The following is a 26,679-nucleotide window of genomic DNA, read 5'->3' as shown; positions in this document are numbered from 1 at the left end:
TTTTCCTTCAAGTGTCAAAATTAAATTGTGCTAAATGCCATCAAAGATCTGTAAGATTTGGGTCAGTAGGTGCAAGTTGGAAACAAAGGCATGTTCTTTGTACGTCTGCATGCAGCCAAGTTATCTTTGGGGTTTGTGATGGATTTCTGTGAGTCATGCTGCTTGTATGATGCAAGAGGTACATGATTAACCTTTAACCAGTTGTCCTGATAAATTGTAGGCTTGGTACTTCCAGTATACTTAATATCCATCTTTGTGTTATAACTAGGTGACAGTATCGGCCAAAGTAACATACCATCCCATCAGAACCGTTTCCCAGACTACCTTGAAGGCATTCCAGGGACAAATGTGGACCTTGGGACACTGGAAGGAGATGGAATGAATATAGAAGGAGAAGAACTGATGCCAAGTCTGCAAGAGGCTTTGAGCTCTGACATCCTTAATGACATGGAATCTGTCTTGGCAGCCACCAAGCTAGATAAAGAGAGTTTTCTTACTTGGTTATAGGGGCCTCAGGGAGACTGAATTCTAAATCTGTGAAGGATCTAAGGAGATTAAGACATCTGTATCTGAAGTTCAGAACAAGCCAGTGTGATGCACTTTGGCTTGTGTTCAGAAAAAGTAAATGAACAAATACTCAGCAAGTTTGTTTGGGTTTGCTCTTCCTTGTCCATCGCTGCTGTTATATATTGCTGACTTTTTTTCACAGTTGACTCTGAAGAACAGACATCTTCTTGATCTTTTTCTATTGCTGTTGCAACTACTGTTGGAGGGGGGTGGGGAGGGATGATGAGCCTATTTTGGATGACGAATGCCATTCCTTTTGTCCTAGTGTGCGCTTGCGTATCATTTTATCTAAGTACTCAGATTTGAGAGTTAATTTCTGCATGTCACTGCTTGTAGTTTGCTCAGCTAGTTGTCTCCTGCTGCCTGTGGCAAGTGGTAAAACATGACATACTGGGGTGACAAGCCAAAAATGATGTATCTGGTCAAAAGAAGTCAATACTGATTTGGAGATAAGACGTAAAGGAGGGCTGAAGAGACTGTTTGGCATTAAGTGTTCCTACTAGTAGCTCTTGCATTAGCCACGAAGTGCTCTTGTTTGTATTTTATGTTATAGTAAATCATGAGTCATTTTACATAGAAACATATATGAACTTTGATTGTTGCCACATACTCTAGCCTAACTTCCATTTTTCAAAAATACTTTGATTATTTTTGTTAGTTGGTTTAACTGTAGCTGTAGGATGGGAAGTAATTATAGGTGTTCTGGGTTGTTTTTTTTAATAGTGAAATCTAAGGGTTTTTTTCTGATTTCACACAGTCTTATTTAAATCTAAATTGTCTGCTTTTTTTTATACTTAAACCATGCCTATTGTAGCCTGATAAGCTAGTGAGTACATAAACCAGTATGTTTTGCCTGTAACTTTTTTTATTTTTTTAAAGGCTAGCTTTGAATGTAATCATTAGATTTCATGACCAGTGGCTTATTTTTCATGTGTATTTGCGAGACTTTGAATTAGAATCTGATTACAGCAATGTTAAAGAGTCCTTTGTCATGTGTACAAATTTTAAATGCATCTTAAAGTAGCAGAACCATTTTAAAATTACATCTAATCTCGCTTCTGGTTTTCAGTTTTGATCTTTAAGTGAGTTCAGATTTTAAAATCCTTAATGGGAAAAAAAATTTATGAAAAGTTTCTCTTAAGTTAACAGGGACAAAAATCCTGAACTATTAATATCACTGTGTGTTGCAATGAAAAGGCTAGAACACCAAAAAACTTCTCGATAAAAACTTATAATTGTAATAGTTGTCTAGTTCTGTTTGGTGAAAAATAAGCCCTGGACACTATATGTAGAAGAATGTAAAGATATGTGTTAGATGGTGACATGAGCAGGTAATGAAGTGTATATTAGTAGTAGAGTTTAGCATGGGGTAGAGGTGAATATGAATCATTTTTATTTTAACAGGAAAAGATGTATCACTAAGTTGTCTGCAGGAGTTGACACAAGTTTCCAAAGAGTATTTTTAAATGAACAAAATGAGCGTGAATCAAACTTTCAATATAAGCTATGAATTTCTGTGGGGCTTTTGAGTTTTTTTCTGATGAAAAATAGTGTCACCAGTTAACACCTCTAAAATTAAGGGCCTATCACCATTCTCAACAGTGAGCCTTTATTTTAAAGGGTGTATAACATGACTATAAAGATACTGTTAAGTGTGAAACTTAGTTTTGGAAAAAACTCTCAGTTAGCAGGGACTTCTCTGAGGAGAGATTTTTTGGGGTTTACTGTTTTGCATTTTTTCTCAAGACACTGATTATTTTTTAAGCTAGGAACAAATCAGCAAAACAAATTAAAAACCCCATGATATTACTATTGCAGTTTGGATTTCTTTTATGCTTCAGAAATAATTCTGGTTTAGGATGATGTAAAGAATGAAAACTCTTAAACAAATCCTGTTTTAAAAACTGAAGCAGCAGAGGCAGAGATTTGAAATTTGCCACTAGAAATGTACATTTACTACTTTACATAAATGTATTAGTGTTTGAAAAACACAAATTTATGGCTTGTTATGGGATACAGGCAAGTTTTAAAATAATAATTTTTAAAACACATTCACAATTATATGTATTCTGCTACACCAATAATTCAGTGAGTAATAGGCCACTTATATTGTGCAATGACACAGTAGCTCCTAAAGCAATGTTATTGTGTCCAGGATAGGGATTTTAGTAGCATTTTTTTAAATTCATTATGAATTCCTCTCTCTCCCTCCCTTCAGGAAAAGAAAAAGACACTAAGTTTTCCTAACTTGAACGATCTGACATAAAACCACAACAGCAAGGAAATTCAGAGTTGATTTTATTTCAGCTGTCTTCCACAGTTGTATCCAGGTATCGTAGCACATACAGAATCACAGAATAAGCTGAGTTGGAAGGGACCCATCAGAATTATCAAGTCCAACTCCTTCCCCTGCACAAGGCACCCCAAGCTTCACACCATGTGCCTGAGAGCGTTGTCCAAATGCTTCTTGAACTCTGTCAGGCTGGTGCTGTGACCACTTCCCTGGGGAGCCTGTTCCAGTGCCCAACCACCCTCTGGGTGAAGAACCTTTTCCTGATATCCAACCTAAACCTCCCCTGACACAGCTTCTGGCCATTCCCTTGGGTCCTGTCCCTGGTCTTGAAAGTGAAGAGATCTTACTTGTCCCTCCTCTTCCTCTCATGAGGAAGCTGCAGACTGCAGTGAGGTCGCCCCTTGTCTCCTCCAGGCTGAACAGACCAAGTGACCTCAGCCATGAAGAGTGGCTTCCCCTCAAGGCCCTTCACCCTCCTTTGGACACTCTCCAGTAGTTTAATATCCCTCTCATATTGTGGCACCCAGAACTGCCCCCAGCACTGGAGGTGAGGCTGCCCCAGCCCAGAGCAGAGCAGGACAATCCCCTCCCTTGCCCAGCTGGCCGTGCTGTGCCTGATGCCCCCAGGACAGGGTTGGCCCTCCTGGCTGCCAGGGCACTGCTGGCTCATGTCCAACTTGCCATCAACCAGAACCCCCAGGTCCCTCTCTGCAGCATGTCATTCCCCAGTCCATGCACAAAACCAGATTTGATGCACTGAGTGCAAGCTCCTGACATGCTGTACCTCACTACAACAGAAATGAGTACAGAACAAATTCTCTTTCCTTGCTTTTGTGTGTTTGTCACAGCTTTAATATTTGAATGTTTTATTCTCATTGTAGAAACACTAAATGGCTTATACTGTACTTGGATAGCATGGCTTAGGGTAGATACTGATAAACTGGGAATCCTTGAACAGCTCTAACATTAATTATGTTTTGTGATACTTATTTTAATTAAGACATTTCCGTTCTCTCACTTATTAGGAAACATACCATAGAGATGCTGTACTGTTGGCAATCAATATTAATTCGGATTTTTTTTTAATTCTACGAATGCATTGTTTGATGAAGTGGTTAAAATTGTTTGAAATGCAAAAGTGTTTTGGGTAGTATTTTATACTGATGTATATATTGAAACAGAAATCATTGTAATAATTGTAGTAGCTGTTAGTTTTAAATACACTATATGCAGACAGATGGGGCTGTACAGAGCTGTACTGTTAACACCCGGCTAGGGCTGCTGCTTGGGAACAGGTTGCAGTGTCAGTGAACCATATGGATCAAATATTGTACCATTCAGTGTTGGCGCTCACCAATGCAAAAGGAGAAGAGACGATTTCAACATGATTAACACTACATGGTAAATTAGTACTACAGTGACCTTTTCACTTACAAGCATGTTTTTTATACAAATTAGCAGGTGTGCTTGTATAAAACAATTTGTGTTCTGTATCATGGAAAAAGTACTCTCCACATTTAGAATCACAGAATCATGTTGTATGTTAGAGAATTATGTCCAAAATTATATATATTACTTAACAATGTTATTTTTAGATATGAGCATGACTGTAAGCTAGGTACTTAAGTACATTCTGTTACATTATTTTTCTTTATGTAATACTTTTTCAGTTGTTTTATTTGGTATAAATATATACTTTGTGCTTAAACATCTTTGTTCGTTTTTAACATTCAATAGTATGTAAAGATATGATTTCCTTCAGTAAGATAGATGCATTGAATTGTTGGAATGCCTATTGTAGTGCGTCTGTTCTTGTCCCCCTTGTCATTGCTTTTGTAGTTGTAAACTCCAGTTCTGCAAATACGGTGTGCAAGCTCACCTGAGAGACAAATGAGTTCCACTGGCTTCAGTAAAGGCTTAACATTAAAGTGTACATATCTGTGTGCTTGCAGGAATGAAGAGACAGTGACTCTGGTGAGCATCATGCAGCTTGTGTAAAACAATACTTTAATTGCAGATGGCACTGTAGTGAGACCTGGTAACAGGACATCTGGGTATCTACTAGAAGAAAGCAACCACTTTTTGCAGATAATGCTTGCCATGTTCGGATGGCAGATACATTTTTGGCTAACTCTTAAGTTTATGCATTAATTTGTGGCAGACTATCAATAAAGACACACTATTTTCATTTCCAAGTTTTGACTTATGAATTGTGAAATATGTAATGATATACCTTGAAAGTGCCTGAAGAGTTCAGGTTAAAATATCTTGACAGGTTTCATTAATTTTGACCTTCTGTATAACAGTCTGAAAGATGGGATTTTTTTTTTTAATGTAGTGCAATTTGGAAAGGCCAAAGTCATACACTGTTTGCATTTTAGCAGTTCCAGAGTTGTTATGGCTCAGCACCAAATGCCCCAACCCTGTGGAATTCAGCAAATTTGTGTGTTTTCTTGGTTAAGGGTACAGCCCTTGATGGATTTATCAGTTTGTCTTGTACTTCTGAGTTCATAGCCAGCTTTAGTCACCCAAATCCTTTAAATTTAAATGTAACATCACACCTTCCACCTGGGAGTAGGCAGCCAATACCAGGGAATGATAAGGTACCAATTTTGTTTGCTGATATCACTCTCATTTATAAGGTGGTGACATATTGCAGTAGTTGAAGTATGAGTGACCTTCTGAGGCAGCCCTAAATAGACTGTATTACTGCAAAACAGGATATTTGGTCCAGGTATTACAGGCTCACTTTGCAATTCTCTTTGAAATATTTTCAACACTTAGTTAAAAATAAAAAGTATTTGTTTCAGTAAGCCAGAAATAATATGCTTCCAAGGAAGCAAGTGCCAGTTATCAGCCAAAGAAAGCATTTTTCATATTGGATCATCAACAGAATAATTGAGATCAGGCTATGATCTGTGTAGCACCTCCTGTTTTAGAGGTTCATTCAGAGATAAACCAGGGCACTGATTCTGTTTACAGTATCAGCATCCAGAGTTTATATGTTCCTCCTAAGAGTAAAGGTGGGCTTCTTGACCTTTGTTGCCACCACTTCTTAATGCTAACAGGGGTTATCTGTTAGCATTAGGAAGTGGTTATCTGTTAGCACCCTCTAAACTTAGGTATCATCAAAATAGGAAGATGTCGGTACGGGATGAGAGATCTTGGTTGCCAAGAAATGGTGAGTCCAGCTCTTAAACTGAAAAATCAAATTGTCTTTAGAACAGAGGTAGAGCTTTGTACCAATTACCATACCCAGTGCTGAATGCCTCTTAAATAAAACAGCCAATGTGTTCTTTTCCAGGCACTGAGGGAGCATGTTGAGTGAGAAACACATAAATACTGACACATCTGACAAAGCTGCCTAACAAATTTTGTGGAAAACTCATGGTTTTTACTTTTCCAGACATACTCTGTCTTTAATGCAAAGGTTGTAACAGTGAGTGCTATAGATCTAGGCTGTCACAGACTGACTTAATTTTCTTTGTGTGGGAATACAGTTGGTCACTAATGATAGAATATTATATATTAAATTGGCTCCACTTAGAACATGAGAGGCAAAGTAGTTTTATGGAATTTTCCTGTCTATTAGCAAGTGTGATTGGGGGGGGAGGGGTTGTTTGGCTTAGGTTTCTTTTTAAGGGGAGGGGTCAGGAGCAGCCCAAGAGGCTTCTTTTTCACTGTTCTGCAACAACAAACTGGAGCTCCAGATAAATGCTACATTCAATCTCACCTGAAATGCTCTTTCTCCTCCTGTCATATATGTCGATTCCGAGCTGCTCTGGTGTGTTCCAAATTATTTATTGTATTTACCATCTGTGAGCTTTGCTTTCCTAACACCTATTGACTGTACTGTAATACTAAGTGCAGTTTGTCCCCAGAGGAGAGCAGAGTTCTAAAATGCAGCTGCCATCGTGTTTCAAGACTGTAATATAGCACAGAATTACAGTCTGACTCCAAATGTGATGCTGCCCAACTTCTGGTACAGGATGGTTATGGGCAAGCGTGATTTTTTTGAACCATAGTGGATTCCTCTTCTTGTTAGAGGCTGTGTCATTGCTTTGACTTCTGCAGCCAGCTGTCCTAGCAGGAGCAGGGACAGCAGTCCTCCTGGGTGGGAATACTCCTACCCAGCATTTAACCTGGTGTTGGCCATGATGGGTTTTTTAAGCTGATGGAGTAATTCAGTCTTTCACAGTTTCATTGTTAGGTGTGCAATGCAATTGTCTCAGCTCTTGACTGACAAGGGGCCATTTTCAGGCTTTGCCCAGCGATGTAACCCTTTCATACCCATCATCTGCTGTTGAAGTGTGACCCAGAGACCTCGGAGAGGTTCAGCTGCAATCCTGGACTGTCAGAGTCTGCAGTGGAAACGAGGTAACTGGTTGTATTTGTGTTTGACAAAATCCCAAACCCACAGTGCTAAGAAATTGTGTGACTTAGGTAGTGATACCTCACAGCAAATGGCAGTAACTGTGAGGTACCTTGTGGTTTGGCCAGGGGTTCAACCTGAAAGTGGTTATCGGTGGCTGTGTAGTCCAAGAAGTTGCTGGCAAAAGCAAAGCCTTTGGGGCAGCATGGCTCTTGCCATACAGGTGAGATTCAGTCTGTGGTTGAGAAAAGTGTCACTGCTACAGAAGGTGACAGCTGCTGGGCTGATTAAGGCCCTCCTACCAATGCAGCCTGTACCTGCCACCCCCTTCATCCCTGCCTGCAGGTGATTCAAGCAACTGCTCTAGAGCACTAGGATTTAGATTTGTATTTGCCAGTGTGTGAAACTGTGACTTCCTTTATTTTTCTAATGTTTATATTTCACTTAAAACATGACTCTCCTTTTAAAGGTCTTTGTTCCTGTGAACAGCCTTTCGGGATCTAGTAATCTTTCTGTGAATATAGATTTTTCTAATTAATACTAATTTAATTTAATACTATAAGAAATAGAAATTTCTCTTTGCAGCTTAGTGGCAAGAATGCTAGAAAATCTGTCACCCAAACAGTAGTATCTGCATCCAAGTTCTTTTCATCCATATGTGAGCCATGGTTTGGAAAACAAGCTGGTTTTACATGAAGATCCATGACTGCAGTAAGGATCAGGTTCCTCACAGCTGTCATCTCTGCTGGTGAGCTTTGCTATTGCAATATGTGGATTTTACTTTATCATCACCTTGAAAAGGAAGTAATGGAGCTGGTGAGGTTCATGAAAACAGGAAGGAAGCAGGCATGTACTGCTGCAGCATGAGGGCTGTGTTTCTGACCTCCTTTTGGAAATGTCTCAGTTTGAAGACATCTGGTGGTCTTGGCACTTCACATTTGCTTGCATTTTATTTTCAATGTCACTAACATCTAACAGATGACTACCTTATTGAAGTGATTGCACTGGCAACATCTGAAATAGGGTAAAGATGTTTTTTAAAATGTAGTCAGGTACAATCTACCTGGGTACACACTGCCCTGGATAAAGACAGTTCCCACCTTGTAGTGGCACATCTGACTTCCTGCTGAGCCTTTGAGTGAGGCATTTTACCATTTCCCAGGAAAGCTGTGTGCATGGTTTTACTTGTGTCCTGGCAGTACTGAAATGTTAATGTTTGCAAAATGCTTTGAGGGTTAAGCATTAAGTGCTTCCTATTAATTCATTCTCAAGCTGTGCTATTCTGGGGCTTCTACTCAGTGACATCACCACATATGAATATAATCTTTGCACTAAGGTATGCATCTGACTCTACAAGTTTAAACTCACAAATGCATTATAAGAAGGTCATACATTCATGCGTACCAAATGATGCTTTCTACTGGCATGTGAACACTCAGTAGGAAGGGTGAACTGACTCCAGTGAGCCCTCCTGTGCTGCTCACCAGTTAGCTTCTATTCCCTTCTGTTTGGTAGAAAAGAGTGCACAGTCACCACTGACACATTAACATGCACCAGCTCTTCCTTCCCTGAAAACTTTTGTGCCTAAGTCCTTAGTTATTTTTTAGGTTGAGCTTTCTTGTTGAACTGCTTCTGGGAAGCCAGAGTGACCCTTTAGGTGTGGAAGTACATTGAATGATCATGAATGTAAGGGGGGGAAGTCTTGCATCATTATACATATATAGAGGCACAGAGTATTGTTACATGTGTGTGTATCTATATATAGATATTCTATATATAAGCACTAATTTCCTGCCTAAAGGCAACTCAGTTTCTCAGGAGCATTATATTTATTCTAGGCTTCACAAGGAAAAAAAACCAGTAAAAGTGTCATCTCAGTTACAAAGTCTGCATGGTTGTTGCTTATTTTTAAATATTTAGAGTTTTAGATGTGACATAGAATAATTTCAATCAGAAAACCAGAATGAATAATGAGAGAATATGAACACATGTGTTATTCCATTGTGCTGCCTCTCAAGAAACCAGTCTTGAGTAGTCAGCTTCTGGGGACTTGAAGGCACCTTGCCAACAACCCCAAAGCAAAGAGCTGGGGTAAGAGAAGTTGGGTTGCCAGTCTCTGCTCCCTGTGAGAGAGCTTGTTTTGCTTTTAAGCTGGGACAGAAGGGAGGTTGGCTGCAGGTCAGGTTTGTCTACACTGATGTTTACCTTCACATTTAATGCATAATCCATGCTTTGCACCCTAGTATGTGTGCATTCTGTCACTGCACAGTCACAAAGAGAGGTGTGTGTGTGGCTATCAGGACACGAACTGGTACATTAGAGAGCAAAGAGTTTACTCATAGCAAGGATTAACCCCTAATGGGTGCCTAATACAATGGAGTGCCACGTTTAACTGATACACAGCACAGACTGTGCTACTTGCTTGAGCTATTCTCTTTAAATAGAGATTAGGAATTTTTTTTCATTAATTCCCTATCCCTAAGATCCCATGAAGTTGCTGGGCTTTGTTTTGGTTTTAAAGATTTAAGATGCCTCCATGGGTGGGCCTAGACTGTTTTAAAATGTATTAACATGGATTTACTCTGCACTTGAGTGTAGCTACTTCTGTGCTCTGACTTTGTTGCTAGGTATGTCTTTGTTAGAGCAGCAGCACTGGAACATAAAATGCCTAGTAGATGTTCAGGCATTTGAAGCAGACTCAGGATACTTATGAAGCCAGAAATCTGGGAAGCATGGGATTAGGAAAGGCAGATCTTGCTTGATCAACCTGATCTCCTTTTATGGCCAGGTGACCTGACCTGCCTGTGGATGAGGGAAAGGCTGTGGATGTTGTGTGCCTGTGCTGCATAAAGATTTTGAACCCTTTCCCATAGCATTCTCCTGGAGGAGCTGGCTGCTCACGGCTCGGACAGGTGCACTCCTTGCTGGGTGCTGAAGAACTGGCTGGATGGCCAAGCCCAGAGAGGACCGGAGTTGGTGACTGGAGTCACATCCAGCTGGGGGCCAGTCACAAGTGGGACTCAGTCCCTCACTCCCCAGGGCTCAGTACTGGGGCCAGACCTGTTTTATGTCTTTATCAATGATCTGGATGAGGGGATGGAGTGCCCCCTCAGCACCCAGGGAAGCAGTGGAGGCACTATCCATGGAGGTGTACCAGAAATGGCTGGACATGGCACTCAATGCCGTGGTCTAGTTGACAAGGGGGTTGGACTCAGTGATCTTGGAGGTCTTTTCCAGCCATAATGATTCTATGATTATGTGACCTTAGATCTTGAATCAGCCCTTCGGACTCCATGCTGTGCTTGTACTGGACCTAGCTTGCTACTGAAACGAACAGGAGATTTTTATATCCCATAATAGTCAAACAGTACTCTGACTGCTTCTAGAGCTGACTCCAGTGGCTGGAGTCAGAAGAGAAAAGAAAAGCTCCTAAGGCTTTTCTTTTGTTTTTCTTCTGGTTTTTTTTTTTCTCATTGTGTCATCTGTAAAAATGGATGGTATACTTTCTGTGTTATCCGAATACTCAGATCTCAGATGAGATGTTTACATTTTATGCATTTATATGAACTAATACTTTGCACATATTTGGGAACTGTAGTTAAAAATACACAAAATTCAGAGGGGCTTTTTGAGTGTGCCATAAGACAAGATCAGACAATGAAGTGTTTGGAGAAAAAAGGGAGACAAACCAATTGAGACAGATATGCACATATGTACTAAGTAGTCAGCTACAGGAATCTTAAATTAGGACCTACTAGCTCAATAGATAAAATTGTTTTTGTGGCTCAGGAGATTGACACAAAATTGACTTACCTGTTATTTAACTGACAAATAAATGTATATGCTCTCATGGGATGCACAAATGCCAGTAGAACAGGCAGAAGGGAATCCTGCACTGGTTCATATGAGTGAGCAGCTGGAGCGCTGGTCAGGCTTTTGCGTACAGCACTTGATGAGAGACAGGCACTGAACATGGTCCAGAGGCAAGCAGTGATGATGAGGAAAATGTGAGAGAGGAACATTAAAGTAGCTGCGCTGTTTTTCTACAGAAAAGCTGACTAAATGGGGAAAGATGAACTTCGTGTAAAAGGCAAGTGCTACTATGAATCTATTATCCATGGCGTAAAGGGTGAGAAGTTACATTGGAGTAAAGTAAACTTTAGGTTAGGAAAACCTTCTTTTATTCTTCTGGCTGTTTGGTTGCAGTGCCTGAGGAGGCTGTAGTAGGCTCTTGTGGCAGCATTCAAAGAACAAGTTTGCTGAGCGTCTCTCAGAAACGGGATGGAGCTGACCCGGCCTCAGGGTGGCTGAAAGATCGAGCTGACCTCTGAGCTCCACTCCTGAGCACCAAGCCAAAGAGCTGGGGCCACTGCTAGAGCTCAAGGACTAGGTTAGAAAGTGCAGGTTCCTAGAGTTTCAGATCATTGGGCCCTTTCTTTATATCAGCTAGTAACTCCTGTCACTCCTGCAATTATACTGATAGCACAAAAATGCAAAAAATTACATAAAGAAAATCTTATTTGCTAAATAAGTTGCTAAAACTTTCCATTTGTCCAGCTTTATTTCTCTGCTTAAGCTGTCGTTTGGTACCTCCTTTCTTCTATTGAAAATATTTGCATATTTAAATAAGGTCAGCTGCTTTAATAAACTGGACAAAATGTTTCCACTGTGGTAAGGGGTGCTTTATTGCTATCTGTCTTCTAACTAAATGTACTGCATGTGTGCAATTTGTCTGTGAATTAAACCAGCAAGACAAGTTTGAATGTGGCCAAGATACAATAGATTGAGCACAGCTCCCACTTAGTAGGAGAAAAACCTCCTGCAGAGAAGTAAAATCATCCTGAAAATCATCCAGCCTTTGTGGAAAAGATGTATTTTTGGCTGAAACTCTAGGGGAGAAGTACTGATGAGCTTGAAGCTAAGCCCAGATACCAGTCTTGGCAAAAACAAAAGCATCAAACTGGGTAAGAGGGGAAAAAATCCAGCCAAAGAAGTGTGTGGTCTTTTCTAAAGGAACAGTCTTTTTTGCACGTTCTCTGGTGTAAAGCAGTGTGGTAAAAATGATGGCCTGCAGACTTACACATCATTTGTTTACTGGTATGTATTTCCCTTAAGGGAGTGGCATATTTCCCACCCCCTTCACCTCAAAACTTTCGCTCTACAGCACTTTTTTTTTCTTTTTTTCCCAACTGAGGAAAGTCTTCCTTGTAGCTTTCTGCTATTTGCACTTCTACCCTTGAATAAATAAGCTTCAGAAGACTTGAAAGAGAACTCTGTGGAATATAAACATGTTTGGGAGCAATTTCAGTAAGTTGAGATGAAATGCTGTATTTGGCTCAGGGTCATTAAATAATTCACTGTACTTGCTGCCAAGCAAGCACTCCTTCATACACTGTTTTCCTGGCAAAATTCCAACCTGGCTATTTCATGTGCCCACCTAAATTCCTCCTGTGTGCTTGAATAGAGATGATCATCTTCTCTTGCCCCTTCACCACGCTTGTTCCCCATCTGGCCTGTGCAGCCTGCCCTGCCTTCCACAGGTGCCTGCTCATGGGTGGGTAGGTGATAACTCCTATTATGTAAAACACTGCAGGCTCTCTCAGGATGAAAGGTGCTAAATGTATGCAAGTCATTTATTATTTTGCTCAGAGCCTGAGTTGAAGACATGCACAACCTGTTCTGACTTCTCCAGAACAGGTTTTAATGTGCATTAAACACATTTGCCAGCACTGCTGTGCTGCCTTTTGTTTCTAAATTTACCCTGTTGCACAGCTGATTAGGGAGACAGGAAGCAATGTATCTTGAAGCTTTCAGGAGCCAGCCCCTCCCTGGAGATGTACTTCAGTGACCTAAATGTACAGCCAACAACATGTGAGAGGTGGGGTTTCAGGCCCGGGCATGCCTACGTAGGTGATACCATCAAAGAGCCTGTCACTTCCTACAGAAGTTCACTAACATTTTCCCCCCTCAAATGTTTTATTTCAAAATTCAGGCAATATAATGTTGCTGTTTCTTGCTTGCTGCCCTGCACAGGTGGGATGGGACTGCCGAGAGTTTGGGATCGGCAGTGTCAGCACTGGAATGGGTAAAGCAGCATTCTGGTGAGCTTGAAGTATTGCTGGGAGTGGTTTCTGTTCATCTCCCTTATCATTTTGGCAAATGCCTTAAGGAGTATTGTCTCTCCCTTTTCTATTTTTGGAAAGAGGTTGGGAACACTTTGTTCTCTTCAAGTAGTGTTTGAGTCCAGTCAGCACCGTACATGTCCAGCTTGCACAAAAGACACCATGCCATCTTTCTGAGGTTATTAACTGCAGCTGATGCTGGCAATCAGGATGCCTGATCTACAAAATGCAGTAATTCTCTCGATTCCCTGATATGGAAAATAAGATATTAATAATAGAGCCATTTTGTACAAGCAAGTTCTTCTAGTTTGCTTTCTGTGGAAGGGCAAAGCAAAACCAGTCATTTGATCCTTCTGACTAGTGAAGTAGTCACTGTGAGTGGATGGGCTGGGGTATTACACAGGATAACAAACCAAACCCTGAACTGTAACAGAGCACAGGCTTCTGGCAAACCTCCTCCCCTCACATGTCTGTATTAATGGGTGAAACGGGTATAGGTAGTTTACCACTGTGAAAGTAACTTGCTTTATCAAGCCATTTCAAGGTTTCTTTCATGTTACAAGCGAACAAGTCATTCTTGAAAGGCATCTACAAAAAATATATAGGGTTAAGAATTCCCCAAATATTTTCTGAAAGTGCAAGTGCCTTCTCTGGGAGCCTAGCTCATCTACAGTGTCATCTGGTTGCACTTAGCAATGCTTACACCTGCCATGAAACCCTGGGATGCCAGAAAACTGCCCTGGCCAGGCTTTCATCTCTCATTTGTACCAGAGGGTTCATGAACTCGGCCATATTTTAGAAGCTGCAAAGATTTTTCTACGAAAAGCAAGATCAAAATGCTAACAAGTCAAATCACATGTGTAGAAGCAAGTAACCACAGGTAGTAAGGACCCTGGAAAATTCTGGGATGTTTTTGAACTTCATTCACTGTTCGATACAGACCTGTTAATGCCATTCTCTCAGGCCAGGAGAGGGGAACAGGAAACTCTGTTTCAGTCAGTCTCAGGACTGACAAAAGTGGTTGCAAAGGTGCCAGTAATGATGCAGTCATAGCCAGTGCAATTGACTTAAATGAGAGCACATTTACCCTTCATCTGTTATTTCCCATGAAGTTTACTAATCCTGTAAAGCTATCTTAAAGAGTTTTTGATGAAAGGTGAATTGCTTGATTCATCCATTCAGTAGGTATGTGGAGTCTCTACATCATTTACCAAAAAAATCATGATGTCACCTTTGCTGTGTTTTTTTAGTGGAGGGTGTGATAGCCAGGTGTCAGAAATGTATCCCATTCCCAGGGTGTAGTTCAATTATCAAAGCATGACCACAGTTAAAACTTAAGAAATACTGAATTAAGTGAATCATTCCAGTATGTGGACAGATAAAAGCAAACAGAGCCAGTAATCCAGCATCCTTTTGGACAGCTGTGCTATGCCATAAATTGCAAGTTAATAATGGGATTGTTGGTTTAGGTCCTATCTTATTTTTCTGTCTGGGGAAAAAAATTGAAACACAGCTGATGGGGCAGTAGGAGATGCAGCCCCTAAAAGAGATTTCTCCATTTAGCTGGATTTTTTCCCCTGATTTATAATAGTAATTCTTTTAAATCTTCTGCCTTCAAATTGCTTCTTCTTTTTGGCTTTAAATAAAGCAAGGGAATAACTACAGTTGATACCAGCAGAGCCTACCCTCAGCAGACCTTGAGCTGTCCTTGGGCTGTCCCCCTGCCAGTACAGGCCATGGGTTTTCATGTGTCTGAGTGAATCACCCTGATCCTAAACACACCAATCATACTTGTCTGCTGCAACTTTAAATAAGCTTGGAGCTCTGCACAACATAATTAAGAGCTGTGACAGGGAACTCTAAACGTTGCTTCCAGCCTACAGTAAATCACAGATCTGTGTGCGGGGCCTTCAACAACAACAACTGAATCCAGTTTTCCTTGATGAATACTTCCATGATTTTAACCTTCCCTTTACAGGGTAAATTCCACCTTTGCTTTAAAAGATCTGGGAGGAATTGAAAAATGATCCAAATGCTACAATGGCCAATCTGGTTGGACCATCTGTGTTCCTGCCAGGGGGTGTCAGATATTCCAACAGCCCCTTGTGTGCACTGTGCTTCTCTGAGCACGGATCCCCCAAACCACAGGGAGCTACCCATAGAGGTCTGGGATCTCCAGTGATTCAGTGACTCAGGCACCAGCATCCTTGCCTGAGCAAGTCCTCCAAAGTCCACCCATCCACAAAAAATTCTGTGATGATGGAATTAACCCATTAAATTCACTAACAACAGGGATCCCCTCAAAAAGCTGGGCTTCTGTGGCAGTGCTATATCCGAGCAAGGGAATTTTTTAATGTATCCATATAGCTTTAGGAAGTGTGTGCTGAGAGATTTGGCTTAACCAGCCTGGAGAAGCCACTAAGTAACTCCAGCAGGGGAGATGGTCCTTGTGACACTCATCCTGTTGAAACTGCCTGAGGGCTGTTGGTCTCCAGCTGAAGCTGACTTTCTGTATTTTGTGGTATTTATGTGATTAGTTTTTGGTTTTCTGGGAGAGAGAGCTCATAAACATCAAACTTGGGGTGAATTTTGCTGTGTTACCAGCCAGGAGAATCTCAGTTTTTCACTGACAGACACAGAAACCTAGGATTTCATCTCTTCTTCTCCTTCATAATAAATGAGTAGTCTACAAATTACAAATGATGTTTTAAAATTTCCTTTTTGTCCCTTCTCAATTTTTCTCCTGGTATAATTCTGCTACTTTTTCCAACCCAAAGGAATTTGAAACTGATAGAGCCAGTTTCCAGATGAAACTGAAGCAGTAGTCTTTCCCCTCCTTCTCCCAAACAGAATGGCAACTCAACCCACTTTATGAAAAATTGAGATAAATAAAAACTATCTCCCAGGAAAGAAGAAAATACTTGACAACTAATTTTTAAAGAGATGGAGTTTGCACCAGCTGCTTACATAAAAGAAGAAAAAGAGAAATGAAATGTATCCTACATAGTGTTACCTAATTCAGAAGCTTTGAGTCTTTTTTATGGTAGGAACCACACTCATTTACAAAAGGTAAGATATAAGCATGGACCCCCAAAAATACAACCTGAGTATCAGCTTCTTGATGTTTTGAAAATCAGAAGAGATTCTCATCATAGATGACATCAGTTATGCAACTGAATGATGATTTTACAAAGTGTGAAGTAAATGGCAGTGTATGTCTCTTGGTTTTCTTTAAAAATGTCATTATTCTAGCAAAATTCTCTTATGCAGAGCAGTGCTTAACATCTGAAATGGTTATGTCTTAAACTGAAGAATTTCCTTTGTCCTCAATCCTTTGCCTCCTGAAAAATGCTCTAGACATAGTAGTCCATTTCTAAATGCTAAATAGCTTCTTGAATGCCTGATGCTAAACATTTGTAAAGGCCAGAATCTCAAACAGAAGAAAATATATAGATGAAGCCTCAAGAAAATCCTAGCTTGGTAAAAATCTGAGTAGTGTTTATGATCCTGAAATAACTTTTTAGAGTCAGAGCAAAGTGACTCTATTTTAGCTCAACATTTCCTGGATCTTAAATATATTTGATTTCTGTTAAATTTAACTTCATTATTTTTAGGTTGTGTTTGGTTTGGAATGATTCAAGCATCCTAAGCTATTTTTATGTTGTTCACAGTGCATACTTACAAATTTAATGTGGTTACTTTAACTTTTTTTGTTAATTGTTAAACTTTCATGCCACCAGTGTTGAAACAGCAAAAGGATGTGTCATTTGTAGAGGTACAAAGAAAAGCATCAGCCCTCTAGGTAAATTGATTTTTTGATGATAGTTTAACTGAATCCTTGTATCCTTGAATTGTATTCTGCTTTGCAGTAGTAAATAAAGAAGAAATCTCTCTGGCAGCTTTAACTGGACCTTCAGCTGCTTCATCCCCAGAAGCAAGCTTAGTTTCCTCCCTCATTCCCCTTTTCACTTGTATGTGAAGAAGAAGAAGGAGAGAATGAGCTGGGGAGCATTAGGAGATTTGCTTCTCTGCCAACGCAGGCAAACCACTGCCTGCCCCTTCATACAGGGAGAAGAAGCCTTTGCAAGTCCCTTGGGAAGTGGGGGAAGTGCATTGAGGACTCTTCCTCCAAGGCAGTGGGGTGCTGCTGAGATGCCATTAGGAGTTTTCCCTACTCAGTGTTGCTGCAGGGGCACTTTGAGGGGATCCTGCAGAGCCTGCAGTGCCTTTTCACAGGGACCCAGTGACGAGAGGAAATGGCCTCAGAGGGGCTCAGATTGGATATTAGGGAAAAATTCTCCACTGAAAGGGTGGTCAGGCATTGGAACAGGCTGCCTGGGGAAGTGGTAGAATCACTACCAGTAAAAGTGTTCAAAAGGAGCACGCAGCTCTTTCAGGGCACCATGTCACCCTACTAAAGAGAAGAGAGAGGAAAACCTCAAGAGATCACAAGGTTCTCAGTCAGCCTCCAGACTGTGACTGACAACTCACAGTCTGGAGGCTCAACAACTTTATCTTGTGTAGAAACTTTCAGGAGACCTTGAAAAGTTTCAATAGTTTTTCATATCTTTGTAAAATAACATTGCGCCAGTCATCACAAGAGATTTAACAGCTCCATTTTAAACTAAACAAAGAAGATTTTGCAGTATGAAAAATCATATTGACTGAAACTCTAGCATTTTGACAGCACTTGGGACCTGAATGGAATTAAAAAATAAATACATTCAGCACTGTGTGGGCAATGAAAGCTTTACCTCAGGATTATTTGGTTTATAACTTGTCCCACGCAAATTGCCAAGTTAGCAGTCGAAGGAATGACAGATTGAAGGCTGCCAGGCAATTCTATCTTGCCTTCGCACATACATTATTTATGCTTATTCATTGTAATATAGTCTTCAGGTGAATATGGCTACAAATTTACTTCCCTACACACATAATGAAAATATTCAGTGAATGAGCAACCAGCCTATTCTATGCAAAAGAATCTTGGAGCTGAGACTAATTTTTGAAAGACAATGTTACTTCAGATTTTCTTGTTTCGATACACACACACCAAAAAAAAACCAGATTTCCTATTGTAAAACTTTGAAAACAACTGTTTGAGATCAACTGGAAAAAAAATCTTAGATATATTTACCTACATATTTGTGCACTGTGTTTTCATTTCTGCATTTTCATGTTTAAATTTTATCTTTTTCTCCTAGAAACACCTAGGGCAAAGCTCTGCAGAGGCAGGTACCCCCTTGCCAGCTGTGGCCAAGAGCAGAGAGGCTGGAAGCACTGGGAGTCACACAGCACACACATCTGTTTGAAGGCCAGAGCACAGAAGCACTGTCACACACTGCACACTGAGTGAGGTGTAGGAGCTCTGAATGCTCTCCTGGCAGATGGTGAGCATTTCAGTACTCACCACATCATGTGGCAAGGAGTCACACACCTCTTTGCCTGATTGACTCTGGAGAAAATAGCCATTGCATCTTACTTGTCTTGAACTTGTTCTCTACAAATTTCATTTGATGTTGTCTGATTTTAGTGGGGTTTTTTTGTAATGAGAAAGGGTGAGGAGTAATTTCCTGTTCACTTTAATCCTATTTATATTTCATCTTTTTTTCTCTTAGTTCTCCCTATTCTTGAGCAGAAAAACTGTTGCTCATTCAAGTACTCCTTGTGTGAAATTGTTCCCAAACCTCAAAGCCGTTGCATCCCTTCTTGAAGCCTTTCCATTCCTACACTATCATTTTCAGCACAGAAAACTGATAAGAGAATTACAGACATGAGCCCAACCAGGAGTTGTCCAGTGCATGATGTTGTTGTTGTCTCCTCCATTCTCCAGTCTCTGTAACTTTCAACCAACTTTTCTGGTCAAGCTGATCAAACTGGAACAAACTGACCTTAACAGAAGATAACACTTAAATGTGTTCTAAAAAATACCTCCCCAAGAATGGTGTGTTCTAGGAACAAGGGTGGAATTGGTAGAGAAATCATTCCCGGGACTTTCCCTTATTTCTGCTTTTCAATAACTTACCACCCTGGCATTTCTGTGCCTGACTGTGTTATGAGCAAAGAGCACATCTAAACTGAGATAATTCTTCTCTCCACCTAGAGTGATTAGAGAGGTAATGAGGCTTTTGGGGCAGTCCAAGTAAATACTGAAAGTGAGGTAGGTCAGTGGTAACCTAAAAGTATCCTGCTATCTCCATTCATCACTGTGAAGGAAACAGATACCCATGGACTGAATGCAGGTGTCCAAGGTCAGCTGGCAGGAACCCCAACCCTGGGGACAGTGGCTGTATCTAGAGCAGTCAGATGAGTGTTGTGCTGCTTTGCTGTGTCCACCTCCCCCTGCATGAAGGGGAGGAGGTGGCTGGAGAAGGTGTTCGGGGTGGCACTGGGAACTAGGCCTTGGAATCTTGGGCAGCAGCAGGGATGGGGGGTTGTTGGAGCAGGGTCAGTGGTGATATGGGGATGACTGGAGAGTGTGTGTGTGGGGACTAGAGAATAAGGGTTTAATGCAAGAGCCAGAAGGGCTGTCACTGGATTTGAGTTATCAGGAGGCTGCTGGGGTATTCAGATGATACCGAAGCTGAGGCCTGAGGGATAATGGTCACTGGAGGCAGTGGCATTGGGAAGATGCTGAGGTGCAGAACAAAGACATGCTGGCGTGATAGGGATAGAGTTTTAGCTTTATCTCGATTGAAAATATTGGGGTGAGGAGATGGGGGGGTTGCGAGAGAACACTGACTGTGGACTTGGCTGAGGAAGAAAGAGATCATTAGGACTCAGGAGTAAGGAAAGTGTTAATGGCCATGGTTTCTGGCCTTTCTTCAATTCCTCCTCCTTAACTGCTCTGTGCTGTGTTTCAGGGCTGGAAGCAAGGCTTGGGCCAGATCTTAGGGCCTTTTGTCACCTCTGTGCAGCCTAGCTGAGGGACTGCTGCTCTTCTCTCCTCACCCAGCAGCAAAGAAGGGAGCACAGACAGCAAGCCTGGCTCTGCACCGCCTCTCACTCCTCATCCCCCCTGCAGCATTAGGGCAGAGTGGACATGACAGATGGCAGGGATGTTTGCCCTGATCCCAAGCTGAGGTGCTCCAATGAGAAGTGCTAATCCATCTCTCTGCTTTAGAATTGAAGCTTTAGACCCAATCAAGGAAAAGTTACAAGTTTTCAGCCAGTGCAGAAGACCCTGCGAGCAAGCAGGAAAAATGACCCATGCCAGCTGACTTCCAGATTTCTGCTGGAGGTGACCTTAGCTCTGCTCTGGGCTCTGGAATGGACAGGGTAGCTATCACCAAGATATCTTTCATTTCCTCCTCATTCTCCTGCCCACCCTGCACCCCTTGTGCCACCAGTCATGCTGCTTCAGGTCCGGGGCCCTTGGCTAGGCTGGGTCATTGGTAGTTACCATTCCAGTTCCTTGTCTCATCACAGTCTGATTCTCCATGGTTCGTTATCCAAGTGCCTTCTTACCTTGGTACCTCAGCCCCACCTCCAGCCTTGAGCCCCCCAAGGCAGGGGCAGAGGCTCCTGCCCTGCTCAGGGCCTGTGGCAGCACTGAAGGCATCGTCCAGATCTGCTGGGGACAGTCCTGTGAGGGCCTGGAAATTGGCAGGGGACACACTGTGCCCTGTGCTGACACAACCCTCTGAAAATTCATCTGCCAAGCTGACAAGTCTCTGCTAAACTACATGACCTGAGACTTTCTGAAAACACATTTATAACTTGGCTACGTCTTCTGGCATCGGGGCAACCTGCCCCCATTTTGCCAAATTTCAAGCTCTTGCTCAAATAAACAGTTGCCTAATCTTCCCCTGGAAACCACAGAACCCTTTTTACTGAAACTGCCTTCCCCTTTCCTCTTCCCAAAAGAAAATGGAAAGGGAAAGAATCAGCCTGAGGCCAAGCCTTGGCAAAAGACATTTCAGGCTGGATGAGTAACATCGAACAACTGAAAGCAGGAGCTCGTAACAGGAACTGCCAGGCAGCGGTAATTGCAAGCACTGCTACCAGCTCTATCTGCAATGTGCAGCACTCAGAAAAGGAGGGAAGTGCATAAATGGTAAAAATCATTTTATGTAACCTGAAGAATTGGATGCATGCCTTGGAGTGTCTGGTTCTGATCCTCCTTCATCTATCGCTGGCTTCCCTTCATCGCTTCCCACAGCTGTGCTCTTCCTCCTCTGCAGCTCCTTGTACTCTCTTATCACCTCTCAAATGCCAGCTTTGGGTGGCATTTGTATCTCAGATCTCTTGTCTTTTGCTCTTTTCTCCTCATTCTGCTAATATTCATCTCTGAAAAGATGAAAAAGTTTGCTTAACTCAGCTGAGAAATATTTGGGGTTCATTTTAAAAAAGGGTTTTGAAAAGGAGGCAAATATACAAATTCATGTGATCCTGACTACATTAACAATTATGATACTGAGTTTCATTGGGCAATTTATGTAAAGCTGCTTCCAGACCATGAACTATTATTTAAAGGAAGAAGGCAAAAAATCAGTGAGGAAGCCATGGACATTTTAGATTAGAGTAGCTCTTTTTAAATGAAGCACTATTAGTAAAATCTAGTTTCTTCCCAAAATCAGAAATATTAATGGATGCTTCATTTCAGTCCCTGCCTATTTTGTAATGATTTTTTAAATTCCTAATACTGAGAAAAATCTGCATGTGAGAAGCAAGGAAGAAATATTGACTTACAATTTTGCACATGAATGAGCTTCAGATAAAGGCAACGAAAAAACTTGAAAGTCTATAACACCCATCGACAGATGCTGATTGAATCTCTTTTATATCATCTTCAGATATAAGCTCAAAAATAAGATACTAGTGGCATATTTAGGAGATTTGTTGCTCACAATGACACAGGATAAACTATCTACAGGACAACTTGGTTAGCCAGCTCAACTTGGAATTCACAGAGGGTTGAGTTTGCCCAGTCAGTTGTAGAAAGGATTCAGCCGTTTCACAGCCATAAATCCAGGAGACATATTTGTTGTTATTTGATCTGATATCTAGCATAACACAGGTGGGGCTTCCCTGGATTGATGTTTACTCAACTAGACCATCATGTTCATGAAAAAGCAATACCCAGGCACTGTTTTCTGGTAGCTCTAAGTACTCACACTGAGCCCCAGATATGAGCCCCCAGGTTTTGCATCTATAATGCTCTCTGATTAACTGTGGGGGTAACTTGAGAGTTACCTAAGTCATTGGTGTCTGCTTAATGGTGATGAATCCTTGTGATCTGGAGCTACCCAAATGCTGGGTAACACCAGCAGTTTAATCATTGTGGTACAAATGGACATCCCCATTGGGATGAGGAGCTTTCCACCAGCTGCAATGGTGGAACAGGAACGTTTGATTCAAAAATAGCCCGTAACATTTCAGTAGCATGTTCCTTTACACTATTTGCTGTTAAACTAATCTACAGTCTGTGCTAATCAATGCAAGTCCCTGGGTCTGCTGTGAATGCAAACCTCTTTTCCCACTCACTTGGAGCAAAGGGAGCACACTGCATTGATGAGGTGACTGCTTTGCACAGCTGCTGGATCCTGCTCTGAAGATGTTTGCAGACATTGTCAGAAAGGAGACCAAGACAGAAAATCAGAACTGCAGGGGACTGGCAGTTTTCTTTATCTATAGGTTCTATGACTTCAGCTTCTATTTACATGTTTTGCCTTTCTGGTTTCTTCCTTCACTGTCTTCTGGAAAAGAAGCATGTAATCAGATGGTTTGGTAGGTGGCACCATGGACTAGAGGGATGTGGCACAGTGTGGCACAGTGTGTGGGGTGTGAGGACTTGTGGCTGGGTCTTGTCCTGTTTCCTTTCCATGTTTGTTTTCTGTTACCCCATTATGGAATGGTGTTTGTGAGAAACAAGCTGAGAATGAGAATGTTAATTGATTACTGGTGCCTCCTGGGGAGGATCAGATGGTCAGGATGGGGGACAGAGCAAGAAGCTGGTTGGTCCCCAGGCAGGGAAGAGGCAGGGAAATGGTGAGTGCTGTTAAGTCAGACAGGCTCAGGTCTCTGGGTTGCATTTCCATGGAAGTTCAGTTGGGAAATAAAACACATTGCCACAGCTCTGCAGAAAGTGAGAGAGCCTGAGGGTTTGTGCCAGCCACGTGGCAAGAGGGGTAAGAGAGACCTGACTCATACACTCTATCTGTGCTTTTTAAAGCCCTTGTACTCCTAGTATGAAAATCAAGGCACAAAGTCTTTGCTTTCCTAATGTCATTGCCACAGCTGGGTGAACAATAACATCATTGTATTCAAATGCATTTGTGGTCCATTCATATCTTTTCCTATTTCTGTGAGGTACCAGGACAGCTGTGAGAGAGCACAATTCCCTCTTTAATCAGCCTTGTTCCAAAGGAGGCCTGGGAACTGCAAGGTCACAGATGCTGGCCTGTGAAACTGCTGAATGAACCTGGCAGCAGCAGCTCTGTTTACACAGAAAGCTGGTACACAAACAGCTGGGCAGTGCACAGTGAGGAGAGACAAAATGCAGGCCCTCTGCTCCAGCCAAAACCAAGATCAAATGTGTTTTCTAAAAAAGCTGTATAATAGATCTCCCAGATGTTGAGAGTCAGATGTTTAAGGATCTTCCTATTCCAAATGGAGGTTGGACCCTGTGTTAGGCACCCACCTTCCCTGTAGGCAACATTTAGGAGGACTCAAATGATCCAAAATGCCAACATTTAAAGCAAAGTAAAGCAAGAGTTGGGAAGTTTCTTGGAATGAACTGGCAAGAAGTTCTAGGGACACATATTTGTTAAAATACTACCTTTGAGGGATTTCATTGCCTTGCTTTATTTAAGTCCACAGCTCAGAGGCTTCCCTTCAGCCCAGCTCTTTGCAACTTATTTGTTTCAGAAGAGAAAAAGCGGTTGATGTTGTCGTGATAGGGGATATTGCACAGGCTCTGATACACTGATTGCCCATCCCTGCTGATTTTGAGTAGTTTCAGTGTCCCAGTGTGTTCAGGTCTCCAGCCCCCTGAGCTGTGCAGTGCCCAGGAGCAAGTGAGGACTGGTGCTCGTGTGGCTGCACTCGTGTGCCATCAGGTGACAGTGTGAGCCCCCCTGGGCTGGTAGCCTGCTGCACAGCCCATGTGCCCAGGCTGCAGAGGAGCTGCTGTGAATTCCCTCCTCACTCTCAAGTGTTAAATGAGTACAACCAACATGTCTGGGTAACAGATAACTTGCAATAATGCCACGATTTGCCAGTCTTCCTGCAGATGCTTCGACTGTCAAGCATCCAAAGATTATAGAGTGCTGAGGCCAAAGATGTAAATGCCATGTCTGGTATGGTACAGTGGCAGGTAGGTAGGAGGTGGATTTTCTTGCACCAAACTACCTTGACATGCCAAATACTAGTCAGAGTCCTTCTCACTTTCTTTAGGCACATTACTAGTTGTCTTTGGCTGCATTATTTTGGATTCAAGTATTCTGATGTCTTATAAAGAAATCTACCTGACCTGACTGAGCAGTTCACTTGACCCTCAGACCTGTGTGAACAGGACAAAGGAGAAGTACATGACACAGATTAGCAAGAACTACAATTTGTACACTTTGAATCCCTGAAGGGGATTTTTTTCCTCCTTCATGCAAAGCTGAGAGGACCTGAGGCGTCAGCTCAAATGCTTCTATTTTAAGCAGGCGGGCTGTGTGTGATAAGCAAGCAGCAAACGTGCTGTTAAATGTGGAATTTGCAGAAAGGGTGTGTGTAGTATGCCCTGGAGCTGCTGCCAGGGGAGATCTCTTGGCTACAGCACTGAGGTCAGGTATCCCAAAGGATACTCACCAGTCACCCATGTGTTACCCTTTTATAGGAGGTATTTTGGGAGCTTTGCCACTCCTTGTCTCCGCATCAACTTGAAGATCCCCCCTTGTCAAGGAGCCATTTCTGCCTGCTTTGCACAGGCCTGGTGAGGGGCACAGGGCCAGGGCGGGTCCTGCTGCCAGAAGGCCCCGTGCTGTCACCTCCTCGCTGGCTCTCTCAGCCAAAGGTAAGTGTCCCATGCAGAGACAGCGTGTGCTTGCCTGGAGCGGCACAAAGGGCTCTCTGGGCTGCTGTGTAATCCAAAGAACAGATCCATAACAGATAAGTCACAGGGCACAGAGCTGGCCAAAGCTTTCTGCAGAAGTGTGCCGGTAAAGCACATAGGATACAGGTGGGAGGGTGAGAGCACTTTTACACTTGATTCAACAAACTGTCTTATCTGGTGCCAGGGGAAAGCAGCTCTTACCTGGCTACAGCTGCTACATGTCTTCATATATCTGCTGTGAGCAGCATTCAAAGCTGTCCAAGGCCAGCCACCCACAACAATTACTGTCCAAAAGCCCGCAGAACAGTCAAGGTGTAAGAAGCACTTTGAAACACTACATTCAGCAGGGTTTTTTCCTGTGATTTAAAGAACCCACTCATTTACCTACCAGGCACAGATTTCAAGGCAGAAACAAAACTGGCAGAAAACACTGGAGAGGTATCTGATCAATATCTCAGCTATTTCTGAGGTAACTGAAATTCTGAATTAAAAATTATAGGTCGTGTTTGTTTTCTATTGTGGTCATATTTATTACAGATACTATGTTTGTACTTGCAAGTCTGATGTTTTCTGGGAAGACTTTCCAGACTCTGGGATGACATGCAGTGTAACAGAAATGCCTAGTTTGGTGGAGGGATGTGGGAGAGCTTCCTGAGATACCTGTCAATAAGAAGAACAGCACAGGTGAGGGTGGGACACTGCTCAGGGCTCCTGCTTCGAAGTGGGACTATTGCCTTCCAGGACACCCATGCATTCGGTCTCAAAAATGAACTTTTTTTCCCTTATTTGTCCACCCGGTGGTGCTCAAACACCACCAGCCCCCTTTTGGCATTTCCTCATCCTGTGGCAGGCTGAGTGTCTGTGCTCTGTGTTCAAGTCACTGCTTTAACAAAATACCTCTGCAAATCCGAGGTCAGGAAACCAAATTAGCTCCCTGGATGTCTGCTTTGTACCCGTTGCTACGTTTCCAATGGAACAGAGGTAAGACTTGTCATACCTAATTACATAGGATGAGATTAGCAAATGCATGATCTTTTTCTCGAATGTTTATCACCATTTAATTCATTTGGGATTTTGTGTTAATTTTAGAGAAAGTGAATGAAGCATGGTCACTACTTTCGTTTTCAAAAAGAGTTGACAGAGAAGAATTGACTCTGCTAGGCAGAAATGGGGGGATTTTTTTTCTTTTTCTCTTAACCAACTGGTTAAAACAAACAAACAAAAAAATTGAAAACTCCCAAAGTTTAGTCTTTGATACCCAGTTCTCTTCAGGTTCAATTTC

General features: G+C 42.0%; 1 protein-coding gene across 3 annotated transcripts in view; it reads left to right on the top strand.

Moving 5' to 3' along the window:
* Window positions 1-5,055, top strand: part of YAP1 (Yes1 associated transcriptional regulator) — an 88,144-nt gene extending 83,089 nt beyond the window's left edge. For all 3 annotated transcript variants that reach the window (XM_058018585.1, XM_058018582.1, XM_058018583.1), the window contains one exon: window positions 269-5,055. In XM_058018585.1, the coding sequence (XP_057874568.1) occupies window positions 269-507 (239 nt within the window). In that variant the 3' untranslated portion in view covers window positions 508-5,055. The remainder of the gene's footprint in view (window positions 1-268) is intronic.
* Window positions 5,056-26,679: the final 21,624 nt, after the last annotated feature.

The sequence above is a fragment of the Melospiza georgiana genome, chromosome 2, assembly GCF_028018845.1.
Source record: "Melospiza georgiana isolate bMelGeo1 chromosome 2, bMelGeo1.pri, whole genome shotgun sequence".
Classification (NCBI taxonomy): domain Eukaryota; kingdom Metazoa; phylum Chordata; class Aves; order Passeriformes; family Passerellidae; genus Melospiza; species Melospiza georgiana.
Note: the sequence above shows the minus strand (reverse complement) of the source record. Positions and strands in the feature narration are given on the sequence as shown.